Here is a 13,524-nt window from a genome sequence, read left to right on the forward strand (position 1 = left end):
GTGCCGTGGGGTAGAGGCCCTGCTGGACAAGAGGCCCCATGGATTCCCTGCCTCCCCTCCTTCCCTCCTCCCCCAGGCCTGCAGCCCTGCTACCTCAGGTAGAAGTGGAAAACAAGTTTTTTTTTAAAAAAAATTCACGAGATGGAAAAAACCCAAGGAATCTCTAATAGGCAACATTTTGGAGCAGTGAAACAAGGTCAACCCTCTAGACAGTACAGAGGATGCTCAGGAGGACGGGGTGTTAGGAGCCGGGGGTAGGAGAGACGGTTGGCTCAGTCTTCCTTTCAATTATTCTTGCTTTTCAACTTCTCCTTTTACACGTCTGAACACTTAGATTGTATACAAGCTCCAAGTCCTCTGTCTCATGGCTTTCAAGGCAGGAGACTAAAATAATAATCGTTATTATAATTTACTGGGGGCTGCAGAGTGCCTAGCGTTGTGCTAATCCCATCCCATATGTTGTTTCATCTTGTCCTTGTCATGACCCCATGAGGGAAATATGATTCTCCTGTACGCATGAGGAAAGTAAGCCTCAGAGAGGGTATATAACTTCTTCACAGCCAGTGAAGAAAAGTGGAATCTGGATGTAGCTTTATGGGCCTCTTACCTCTAGGCCTCTTTGTAAGTGCAGGTCATTGTGAATGACACCCTTTTGATCCTGACATCTATTTCCTCATGAGTAAAATGGGAATAGTTACTGTGCCTACCATAGGGCTGTCATAAGGATTAAGAGAGATAATCTTACACCCTGCACACAAACCTAAAAAGCACTGGCTGTTATTACCATTCAGAAAGACCCTCTTACTCTGCATGGTGGTGCATACCTCTAATCCCAGCAGCTCAGGAGACTGAGCAGGAGGATTGCAAGTTTGAGACAGTCTTAGCAATTTAGCGAGCCCCTAAGCAATAAAAATGGTTGGGGATGTGGCTCAGTGGTTAAGTGCCCCAGGGTTCAATCCCTGGAACCAAACCAAACCAAACCGAAACCTCTCTTAAGGTACTGAGACAGGAGGATCTCAGAATTCAATGCCAGCCTCAGCAACTTGGTGAGGCGCTAAGCAACTCAGTAAGACCCTGTCTCTAAATAAAATACAAAAGAGGGCTGGGGATATGGCTAAGGGGTCAGTGCCCATGAGTTCAATCCCTGGTACCAAAAAAGAAAAAAAAAAGGGGGGGGAGGGGGCTTTTGAATCAAGTTCTATAACCAAAGATATTTATAAACTCATGGAGGGAGGTGGGGAGAGAGAGCATGAGCATGAGAGTGAGGACCTAAGGGAAACAGAGCTGACTTTAGAAATAAAGCAAGTGTAGAGTTCCTTGCATTTCTCCCCATGGGAAGTACAGAAAGTTAATTCTAGTCGTCAGTGATCCTACTCATCAGCTTCACAGGGATCTCCAAGAAGGATGTCTGCTGACATCTCCAAGTCTGCACATGATCCAAAGCAAAATACCAAAATACCAAGTACCAAATGGCAACCAACAGCAGGAGGCACTGGAGGTTGTGTGAATTGTGAGAGAAATGTCAGCTGAATTTCATTGTCATTATCAGAGAAGATAAAACAAGTAAAAGCTCTGATGCCTCCTTCCAGGATTCTTGGCTCACCCTTCCTTCCTTATTCCTTCTTCCCCTTCCTTCTTCTTAGTACTGGGGATCGAACCCAGGGGTGCTCTACATCCCCAGCCCTTTATATTTTTTTATGTTGAGATAGGATCTCACTAAATTGCTCAGGTTGACCTTGAGAACTTGCAATCCTCTTGCCTCAGCTTCCAGAGTAGCTGGGATTATAGAATTATGGTCTTTTTTTCTATGAATTATGTATTTCTATAGATGATAGGCTTCCTATGATATGAAATCTTTCATGTCACTGAAGAATTTTATTTGTTGATTTTTTTAATATTTATTTTTTAGTTGTAGATGGACACAATACCTTTATTTTATTTATTTATTTTTCTATAGTGCTAAGGATCCAACCCAGGGCCTTGCACAAGCTAGGCGAGTGCTCTACTGCTGAGCTATAACCCCAGCCCTATTTATTGATTTTTTTTAAAAAAGTGGTATCCATGTGCCAGTAACTGTGCTAAACACAGGGATACAAAGGTAAATTAGGCAAGATTAAAAAAAAAAAGTCTTTCAAGTCCTGTAGCTTGTTCTTTTTTTTTTTTAAAAAAAATGTTGTCGTTGTAAATGGACAGAATGCCTTTGTTTGTTTATTTTTATGTGGTGCTGAGGATTGAACCCAGTGCCTCACACATGCTAGGTAAATGTTCTGCCACTGAGCTACAGCCCCAACCCACGTTGTTTGTTCTTTTAGGTAACAGTTTTCCAAAATGTTAACCAGAATAAAGGGTATGGTATTGCTTTGAAAGACCACTGAGACAAAAGGCTACTTTAAAACCTTTGTACAAAACATAGTGGGTCCACAGGTGTATGTGTGGGTTTATTGTCTTGAAAGAAGGCAGCTGACAAGAAATATGAAAAACATCTGTGAACTCCCCGAGGAAACAGATGGGGTACACAGGTTTATTCATCCCCAATCCTAGCATGCTAGAATTACAGGTCACTCTCTGAAATCCCAAAAGAGCAAATTTAGGACACATAGGATCAAATTGAACAGAATCTTTAGGACACTACTAAATTGTGTCTAATCTCCACAAAGCAACAAAAGCCAAACCCAAGATAAAGCATGTGAGAAAGGCTGTTTGCTCTCCCAATATTGGAGATAGTTGGAACAAAGAGAGAAAATCCATTAGGTGAGGCCAGGGGAGATACTCTTTTTCTTATTTTAGACAAAGTGATGCAAGGATTCTTGGGAAATCTAATTAGAGGCTGAGTTTGCTCTTTACTCTTTGCTGACAACCTCTTTGCTCTGTCAGTTCTTTAAACCACTGGGCTCAGCACCCCTGCCTTTGTCCCAAGCTGACTGGATGGACAAGAGTTTCATACTTGAGACCCAGAGTTTTCTGAGAGCTGGGGGGGAGTGGGGGGGGGGCGGGAGGGAGGCGCAAATTCATTGTCTCCCTGAGCCTTACAGTCAGAGGAATAAAATGTTGAAAAAGGGTTGAGGTCTTTGAAAGGTGAATTCTGGTGGCTCTATTCAATAGACTAATAAAAACCTAGCTAAGGTTAAATACTTAAACCAATAGTAGTTGAAGAAAATGATGATGCTATGGTGTTGAGCCCTGCTTAGTTTGCTGTATTCTTGTTGTATATTGTGACTTCTAGATATTTTAAGCTACCCTTGGATAAAATCAGCTCTTCTCATGATCCATCTTTCCCTTTTATAGGGAGAATTAAAAAAATTGAAAAAAAAAATCCCAGGAAAACAAAATAAAAGCAAAAAAACCTCAGCACACCCCAATTTCAAGTTAGCCTGATTGTACTTTTTTATTGTATCATTTGCAAGTCTTTTCCTTATAGATAGTTTAAAACAAAACAAACAGTAGTTTCAATTATAATTGTACTTTCAAAATATTAAATCAGTGGTTCTCAACTGAGATAGGCGATTTTGCTCCCCTGGGGACATTTAGCAAGATCTGGAAACATTTGGTTGTCACAACTGGGCAGGTGTGCTACTGACATCTAATGAGTAGAGGCCAGGGATGTCACTCAATAGCCTACAAGGCACAGAATATCTCCCCATCTGGTCCAAAATGTCAATGATGTTGAGGTTAAGAAACCCTGTGTTGAATCATTAGTATTAAGTCACAGTTTCTAGCATGAATAAAAAAAGTGCATGAATTAAACCCCTATGCCATCATAATAATCAATTCTCTGATAGACTTCTAGGCTGTTTATAATTTTTTCTCTATTAAGGAAATGCTGCAATGGACATGTTTACTCATTTTTTCCCCCTGCTGAATTATTTCCTTCATATAAATTTCTAGAAGTCAGATATACTGAGTCAATGGGTATGAATACCTTTTCATAGTTCATGAGTCATACTGCCATTGCTTTACAAATGAATCCAACCAAATTATAATACAGCATAAGTTTGTAGGTGTACCAGTTTTACCAACACCTTGGCAGCTCTGGGTGCAATCGTTTAAAAAAGTGGGAGGTGGCAGAAATCTCAATATGGAATTTGCCTCAATATGCATTTAATTTGCTGCTCAGAAAAATTATTGCTATTAGGATGAATATTTTTTCCATATTTGTTTTCTATTACCATCTTTTTTTTTTTTTTTTTTTTTTTTTAATGGTGATGCTGGGGTTTGAACCCAGGGCCTTGTGCATGCTAGGCAAGCATTCTACCACTGAGCCACACCCCACCATCATTTTTTAATGTTAATTGCTTATGTCTTTTGCTTATTCTTTGGACTGGTTCTCAATGTTGATTTTAATCTTTATTGAGTATGGACAGTAATGTTAAAGTCAATGAAACTATTTTACTTTTTCTAGTTTTACTTTCTACCACTGCAGAGATATGTTAATGATTCTTTCAGGAATTTTAATACTCTTTTTAGGTGCTGGTCATCTCACCCAACCTGCAGCCTCCACAGAGAGGCCCTGGGGAGGAGGAAAAGCTCTCTGGCGATTGATGTCAGCTACCCACAGAGGGAAGAGCAGCGCTTGGTCTCTGAAGGTATCCTAGGAACTAATTTCCCTTAATGAAATGCAGGGCCTGAGGAGGAGCCACAAGGCAGAAAGGGAAATAAATCTGAAGAACACCAAATTCGGTGAGGAGTTGGGAGGACCTGCATTAAAAAAAGGGCACCGTACCTTTAGGACTTCAGAACTGGCAAGGCTCCATCCATATGCAGCTATTAATATGCAAAAAATGCCTTCATAAATACTTGATTCTGTTCACAGTGGGGAGGCAGTTCATTTGAAAGAGGAAATGGGAGCTTGGAGTTGAAACATGTCTGCTTGTCTCCTTTTTCTTTTTTCAATGCTCTTTTCATCTCCACATTTCCCCTTGTAGTTTTCTTCCCCCTCTTTCCCACAACTTAACCCCCTCTTCCAACTCCTAGAAGTTGCTCGTGGCAGTTGCTGCTTTCATTTCTACTGAAGGATTTACCGCCGAGGCCCTGATCCTCCTGATCTTCTGGTCAGACGTAGAAGGGGTGCCTCAGGGGTTCTTCTCACCTTTTGCTATCCTTTCGGAGTGTTCTGCAGGCTACTGGAGGCAGGATCCTAACCCGTTCTGCTCCGGCCAGGGCGTGGGGTGCTCAATCCCACCAGTAGGGGGCACCAGAGGCAACTTCCCAAACCTGGAAACTCCACTCAACCCAGGCTGCTAAGCACAGTCTCCCTGACTCTCCCACCCACAGATCGTCGTGGTACCAAAATATCCCACCTTTAGGGATAGCCCGCCCCACCCCCACACCTCAGCAGGCACTGTGATTTAAAAAAAAAATATTTTATGTGGCTCCCTTTGGGGCCAGATCCCAAGGGAGGGGGGTTGAGTTAGTGGGGGAATTAATGGAAAAAAAACCCCCAAAAACAAAAACAAAACAAAACAAAAAACAAACAAACAAACAAAAAAAAAAAAAAAAAAAAAACCAAGGGCAGGAACGGCTGATGCTGATTACAATCAATTTTGTGTGATATCCTCGCCTGCTTCAGAGTGGGAAAGGCCACAGTGGAAGGAATCCACCCTGTTTGCCAGTGGCCCATCAAGGTAAGTAACTGAAATCTGCTGTGCAGAAATTTGTTTCTAAATCCTTTCCAGATGCTTTATAGTAAACATGAAATTAGTCATTTATGTGGAGTGGGTTGAGGAAGTGGTTAACATGGAAGTCAGTGATTAATCCAATAAAGGGCCATTAGCTTTGAGAATTAGGGGCTGTGAGAGGCCTAACCTTCTCCCTATTTTCTCTGGGTTTGGGGACTGGTGGGGCCCCCTAGACTTTTCCTCAAAGGGTTTCTTATTCAGGCTTTTTTCTAAAGAAATAAAGACCACTGAGACTTTATAAGGAACCAACTGGTTCTGGAGGGAACTACCCCCTCTTTTCACAAAGGAGGTCCATGAAGTTCTCTTAGTAAGTTCTCATAGTAAAGCCTGTCACAGCTATGCAGGAGGAACCAGGATTCAATTTTAAGACCCAGGGCCTGGTGCTCTTCTTTCTAACAGCAAAGTTCATGATTGAGCCTAGGACTTAATATTACATGACTGAGGTTCTCTTTCATTCCCAGTGATGTTAAAATGCAGTCATGGGGCTGCATGAATTTGAAGTGTGGAGGAGGCATCTGCATGGCCTTTGGAGTTGTGGAATTACCAAAATATACCATATTATATTTTCCTTAGTCACAGGTTCTCTTATTTTTTTTTAAAGCCTCTAGATTCCTTATAAGGGGTGTCTTCAAAATAGGCATTTAAAAAAACAAAAAACAAAAAACCTTCATGGTTGGTTCTGTAGCAGGGAGGGGCGGCCCAGCTGTGTTTACCTCAGCAGAGGCCTGACCCAAGCCTGGGTTCCAACAGTGAGCTCAGGCCCACCTCAGAAGCCTGCATGGGCACTGGGGAAACACCCATTTCTATTGTTATTTTTAACAGGTGAGGGAGGAGGGGAGCCAGACTGTGGCAGGAAGTTGGAGATATGGGAGAAATAAGAGATCATGGCCCCAGAGACTGTCACACAGCAGGGAGAGACCTGAGTGCCCTGGGCTTTGCGCTGCTTCTGCCTCAGGTTCTTTGAGACTTGGATTCAGCTCTAGGAATTGCTCTGAGTTGACTCTCTAGCGGGAATCTGAAGGTGGTCCCAGCTTCAGAGCTTCCAAAGAAGAAGCAGACTTGTAAATATTTCTGCACATATGACCTTGAAACACTAATAGATATTCCTAGTATCTATTAATAGAGGAAATGTTTTCTTCTTTCTTCATGATCATCGCAATTTTTTCCATGACTGATAATTTTCCCCCCATTAGGGATGAAAATGTGTGCCTTTTGCCTCAATAGAGGGTAGCTTTTTGGTGTTTCCTTGTTCCTTCTCTGACTTTGAACAAGTCAGGGAAAAGCCTTCTCAGCCTATTGATATACATGAAGATCCAGACAATAGTCCAAGCTCAGTTAAGACATTCCAAGTCTGAGTATAGTAACCTCTGTGATGTGATGGTTTATGTGCTTCATTTTAGTGAGTAGGCAAAAGAGGCTCAGAGAGGTAAAGAATCTCACCTAGGGTCACTCAGCAAGCTGGAATAAGAACCCAAGAGTCTTAATCCCGAGTATCATGCTCATTCAGAGTCAATACTGTACCTGCTTCTCTGTTGTTTGGGTCAAAGGTGAAATTTCATAAAGATTCATGCGAAGATTGGTTCCAGATTCAGTGTTTGCTATGTTGAAAATCGGAGAGAAAAAGAATCAAGGTTGTCATATCTAGGTCTCATGAATTTTTATATGAACCACACACATGCATCCCTACTTCATAGGTATGTAAAATTATAAACACATATACACCTATGGAATTCAGATTTATCCACCAAATAACACCTGTGACTTTTACAGGCACAGACTAAACATCACACTATACATGGTGTTAAGACCTTGTATTCAAATTTGGATTTTTTTCTTGTTTTGGTTGCTCTTTAGAAGAACAAAAGTAAATTCTTCGTGCTATTAAAATTCAAATAACACTGAAATTAAAAAGGAAATATTGATGGAAAAAACCTGCTGATGCTGTGGAATATAAATTTTGTATGATTACCCTTTGCTAAAGTAGGAAAATGCTTCTGCAAACTCCCAGATAGAGAGATGAGAGACTTCCGTTTCCCTTCAAAATGTGGACCAGCAACAGGAGAGGTGGGAACAAGGAACAAAGGAAGGTCAAGGCTGAGGTGGGGCTGGTGGGAGGAGACTAATGGACATGATGAAGACCGTCTAGAGGCAGGAACCACATGGTGTTGTGTGTAATCCCCAGGATTCTCCTCTATGATGATATGGAATGCCAACAACTAGTGAGGGCTTCAGTCCAAGACTGCCTGACTCTAAGACTCCATGATGCTTCAGGGTAGAATTTATTTTTTCTTTTTCTCTCCCTAAGAAAGTAACTGTAATGTTTATAAAGGAATGTTTATTTGAGGAAAAGATTTAGCTAAGCACATGGCTCTACTCATAAGGATTCTAGTCTCCTCTAAGGGATCAGTGTCCAACAAAAAGTTCTCTCCATTCTTGGTTCATAAGTAGCTCTTTTACGAGCCTGTGACCATCCATGACTCTGTATTTTTGTCTTTTTGACCTGAAAAAAGGTCCCCTGTGGGTTGATCTTCCGGTTTTTTTTTCCCCCCTCAGCCATTCCCTTCTGTCTTATTTGAAAATGGCTTCTGCAGAGACTTTAAACATTTCTCATTTTAAGTCAGGTTGCGGGGAAACTGAGGCCTAGAGAGTGGTTTTATGAGATTGGCTCAAGGCCATATCTCAGAATAGCACAAGACCAGGAACCAGAACCCAGATGTCCTGACTTAACGTCTTGTGCTACTCCCTCCACATCCCTGCCTCCTGTTCGCCTGGCTTGGAGCTTGCCACATCACAGCTGCCTGGCGGTGATCCATCCTCTGGACAAATCCGGCCCAGCCGAATTGTGTTGCGATGAGGTTCACTTCACTGTGGCTTGGAAAGAACCTTGGGTCTCTCAGAAACGAAACTTATAAATTCTAACGCATAAGGGAAGTTCTTGCAACACCAGGAGAATGAATCAGTCAGCCAGAGTTCAAGAAATGTAAACACATTTTTAGATAGGAGACTGAAAAATCACTTAGGACTTCTCATCTCTTGGGTCAAGACCCTGGTAATTTACTGAGGTCCCAGCTGTCAAGGAGGAGACACCACTCCAACTGCATTCCTGGGAGATAAAGCAATGGGGGTGGTAAAACTGCCTCTTGGAACAATATGGAAAGATCTATCCCTGCGATCAAGTCAGAGAAACCGACTAACCCGTTGACCAACCCAGGGACCTGGCTGTGAACACAAGGTCTGATTCTTCCTCCTTGCCCAGGAGCTGGTGTATACACGGGCTACACACTGCGCCACTTCCAGGCATGCCTGAACCTGGGAGCTCACAGTCTTTGTGTGATGAACATTTCTGCCACTAAAGAGATAAACAGAAAACACATTCCTTCCCTGGCTGCCCACCATCAGGCCCCAGCAGATTTTCAAACGCTTGCATTAATCTAACCACAGGCTTTTAGTGAGGAGATAGCATTCCTAGCCAGATAACCAGGCCGTCTCAGAGATGACCCTTATTAGAGGGGGTCTCATCCCAAACCCCTTCTGCCTTTTCAGATCATGGGATCCTTCAGCTAACACTCAAAACCTAAAAAGCAGGAAAGAGCATCAGATTCTAGACAGAATATGGCCTCTTAAAATTTCCTTCTAAGTCCCCGTGGACAGTGTTCCATTCCCAAGTTGTTGTTTAAAGAGAAATGGAACATAATCATAATTATGACAATTGTTTCAAGGTATTTATTTCCTTTGGTACGGGCCTCATGGGCCTCATCTATGTCAAAATAGAAACCTAACTACAAAGAGTCACCTTATCAGGCTAGGAGGGCCACCTGGCTCCTTCCTAGATACATGTCAGGGCTTGGCAAAGAACATGGACCTTCCTACAGGCTCCGAGGTGGCCATATTTTCTGTGGTTACCAGGGCAGTAGTGGTCAGAGGCGTTGGCAGGAACCTCTTTAAATCTGATTAGGGCCTTTTCCCACCCATACAATCTCTCAGGGATGAGTGCTTTCTGATTACTAGAATGCTCTCATGGAATCCATAACTTGTAGTATCTCATTGCCTGGGACATATCCACAGCCAAAAAGATCTCAGAAACCGCCCTGCCTTCTCACAGCTTCATAGTGGACTTCTGGCCCCAACAGAAACCAGTAGGTGAAGGCTTAAGTGCCAGCCCTGGTACCTTCATGGTTTTGTGGTTTTGGTCATAAATGGAAAATGCAAATGCAAATTCCAAATTATTAAAATAAAATTCTTCCCAGTATAAACTTAACTATAAAAGGAAGACTTATTCTGGTCCTGCTGGCCTTAAGAATATCTAAAAATACTTTATTTTATATGGGGTGACTCAAGATGCCTATGACCTATAGAGCGTTTGTAGCATTATAATAAATTTTAAGTCTGCCTGTTTCATGAAGGAGACCAAGACCCAAGATGGCCTTTTGGTATTGTAATTATCAAATTCTTGGGAGAAGATTTAAGACCCTGTTTATGCTACACAGTCTCCCTTTAAATCTTCCTAGATGAGGAGGAGGGTGAGATAGGCATATCAAATAGTTCCTGGAGACCTGAGAAAGTCTCCAGGCTAAAGATATACCCCTGGGAGTAGATGGATCTAGAAAATATGAGTCAGTCTGAATTTAAATGTGGAAGTGCCTAGCAAATAGGAGGGCTGTATTTTTCCTCCAATTTGGAATAGCAGTCCTTTTATTTACTTATATTTTCTTAGACAAAGACTAGCTAAGTCTCAAAGATCTGGCTTTCGTTTTGGGAATACCAGCTTCTCTCAAAAGTTTATGAATTATTTTTAATGGGGAAGTCCAAAGGTGCATGGCAGTTTACCAAGCCCCAAATGGAAGCCAAGTTAGATGATGGAATTTAAATTTGAATTGTGTTGTAATAATATATCAACTACGTGAGAAGCCCTCCAATCAGGATACATCACAGGATTGATTAGGATATTTGTGATAGAAGACCGACCATGTGGAGGAAGGGAATTCAAGAAAGAGCTGAAACTACATCTGCATACAAAGTGACCAGCCAATTCAGTTTCTAGGGGTAGTCTCTATTTCTTCTTCTTTACTTTTTTTTTTTTTAATTTAATTTTTTTTTCCAGTACCAGAGATTGGACCCAGGGGCACTCAGCCACTGAGCCACATCCCCAGCTGGTGTTTACATTAATTTTCAAATGAGGAATTGAATGGAGAATAGAGGAAAATCCTTAGGCCACAGGGGAATGTGTGAAGAAAGCAAGAGCAACAGAAACTAAGAGGGAAAAAGGCCTTAAGAAAAAACTCATTAAAAAAAAGAGAGAGAGAAAAAAAGAAAAACTTCATGCTTTTAATGACTGTTTTTGATGAGAAGATAACACAAATATTTGAAATGTGATAAAACAGAAAATAATATTTATAGGGCTGGGGATGTAGCTCAGTGCTAGAGTGCTTACCTAACATGTGTGAGGCCCTGGGTTCAATCCCAGTTCAGGAAAAAGGTATTCTAAAAAATATTTATTGGGCTTGGGTTGTGACTCAGCGGTAGAGCGCTCACCTGGCACACTCGAGGCCCTGAGTTCGATTCTCAACACCACATATAAATAAAATAAAGGTATTGTGTCAACTACAACTAAAAAAAATTAAAAGAAATATTTTTTGATGACTGGTTAATGAAAATTATATTTTTTTGATTACTCTGACAAAAAAATCATGTTTTAAGTTTTATTATAGGTTGAGAAATAAAACTGATACACACCATGCAAGCACACACACAATTTTAAAATTCATTTCAGCTTGAAAATGCATTTTACCAAATACTTCACTGCTTGGGCCTCCTCCCTCATGCATTTCACATACTGAATGACAGCAGATCCTGGCTACCTGGGAGGGACACACCTTGAGAATTTTAAGAATCCTTAGATTGTAAATATCCCTGATATATCATATCCACAGTAAAACTGAAGTTGGAGTGAAAAAAGAGGGAGGGTTCTTTAGACTATTAGTGAATCTATAAGTAAAAGGTTAGAGAGATTTATAGAAACTTTTTTTTTTTTTTTTTTTTGGACAGAGAATCATCAAATTGTTAGACCATTTCACTTTTTCTTACTTTCATCTCTGACCCAAGAGTTGGTCTTTTAGGGCCTTTACAAATGTATATGTGTATGTGTATATGTAGGTTATATATATGTATATTAAATATAAATGAATAAAGGCTCTTCTATGTAAAATAATGGCACAAGAGCTATTGCAGATGTTATAATGACTATAAACCACGTTACGGAGACATGGTGCTGGCGTATTGTCAGGCTCATCTACTAGCTTAGTCATGGTCTTCTTCCAGCTTTGTAGTGTTTATGATTTGACTTAATGCCTCTGTAAAATACAAATTATATGTGTTCCTGACCTTTTTTTTTCTGTGTATAATACTGGGAATTGAACCCAAGGGGGTGCATTATCACTGAGCTACATTCCCAGCCTTTTTTTTTTTTTTGTACCAGGGATTGAATCCAGGGTTGCTTAACCACCAAGCCACATCTCTAGTCATTTTTATTTTATATTTTGAGACAGGGTCTCACTAAGTTGCTTAAGGCCTTGCTAAATTACTGAGGTTGGCTTTGAACTAACAATCATCCTGCCTCAGCCTCCCAAGTTGCTGGGATTACAGGTGTGCACCACAGCACCTGGCTGTATCCCTCACTTTTAAAATAATTTGCAAATAATTGATACCAACCTTCACATTCACAAATACCCATAAAGTTCACCATCTATATAATATATATGGAATACTATTACTTAAAAAAATTTTTTTTGTAATTGTAGAGGGACAGCATGACTTTATTTTATTTGTTTATTTTTATGTGGTGCCAAGGATTGAACCCAGTGCCTCATACATGCCAGGCAAGTGCTCTGCCACTGACTACAGCCCCAGCCTACTATCACTTTTATTGAAAAAAATGTTCATTAAAACCAAATGACCAAAAAGAAAACAAAAAGTTGCAACAGCTATGTAGGTGATTCCAATGCAAAGATGTCATGAATTGCTCTTTTAGCTTAGTTCAAGAGGATATCAGGTATTTTCATATTGCTGTTACATCCATCTCCTTAAAAACAAATCAAGTATTTTCATATTACTGTTACATCCATCTCCTTTGTGTTAGACACAAAGAGATGTAGGGATTTTTGTTAAGGTCATTGAGCAAATGGAGGGAACAAATAAGGTTCTTATTTTTTTTTTTTTATTTTTTTGTAGTGCTGGGGATTGAACCCAGGGCCTTGTGCATGCGAGGTAAGCATTCTACCAACTGAGCTATATCTCCAGCCCCTAAAGTTCTTATATTCTAAGTTCTGAAAGTGGCACTCTGAGCTTATGTACGGGCAGTGATGGAATGCATTTTCCAGCAGAGACTATGTTTTGCATGGCGATTAGACTCCCAAGTCAATGTGAAAACACAAAACAAACAACCAAACAAAAACCCCTGTTTAACTCCTCCAGTAACTGAAATCCTTCAAGCAGCAAATACTTAGGAAACATTAACAATTGGTGTGTCACCACTAGCACTGCACTGGGTACTGGGCATGCTAAAGCACTCTGCCCTTAAAAGGCTTGCAGTCTCATAAAGAGAAAAGTCTAGTAAGTCAACAATACTGTGAGACAGATGCTGTGATGGGGAAAGCATCGCTACACTGTGTGCATGTGGAGGGGCCTGTCACCAGGTTGGAGGGGTGGAAGGTGAGAGCGAGGAGGGGGGGGTGGGGGTGGGGGTGGGAAGGTGGGCTGAGGGAAGCAGAAAACCTGCCTCTCAGCTTGAGAGCTAAATCGGGAACTGAGGATTAACAGGAGTTAACCAAGACCCGGGGTAAAAATTGAGGAT

The 13,524-nt window shown here is 41.1% G+C and overlaps 1 protein-coding gene and 1 non-coding gene across 2 annotated transcripts in view; both read right to left on the reverse strand.

The window, feature by feature from the left end:
• Positions 1–13,524, reverse strand: part of Kiaa2012 (KIAA2012 ortholog) — a 107,180-nt gene that overhangs the window by 41,919 nt on the left and 51,737 nt on the right. Inside the window, exon 15 of the mRNA XM_071619293.1 lies at positions 7,197–7,273. Coding sequence (XP_071475394.1) covers positions 7,197–7,273 — 77 coding nt within the window. The remainder of the gene's footprint in view (positions 1–7,196; positions 7,274–13,524) is intronic.
• On the reverse strand, positions 4,198–4,271 carry Trnaa-agc (transfer RNA alanine (anticodon AGC)). Its single transcript has one exon. It is a non-coding gene; the product is annotated as a tRNA-Ala (tRNA).

The sequence above is a fragment of the Marmota flaviventris genome, chromosome 11, assembly GCF_047511675.1.
Source record: "Marmota flaviventris isolate mMarFla1 chromosome 11, mMarFla1.hap1, whole genome shotgun sequence".
Taxonomy (NCBI): Eukaryota; Metazoa; Chordata; class Mammalia; order Rodentia; family Sciuridae; genus Marmota; species Marmota flaviventris.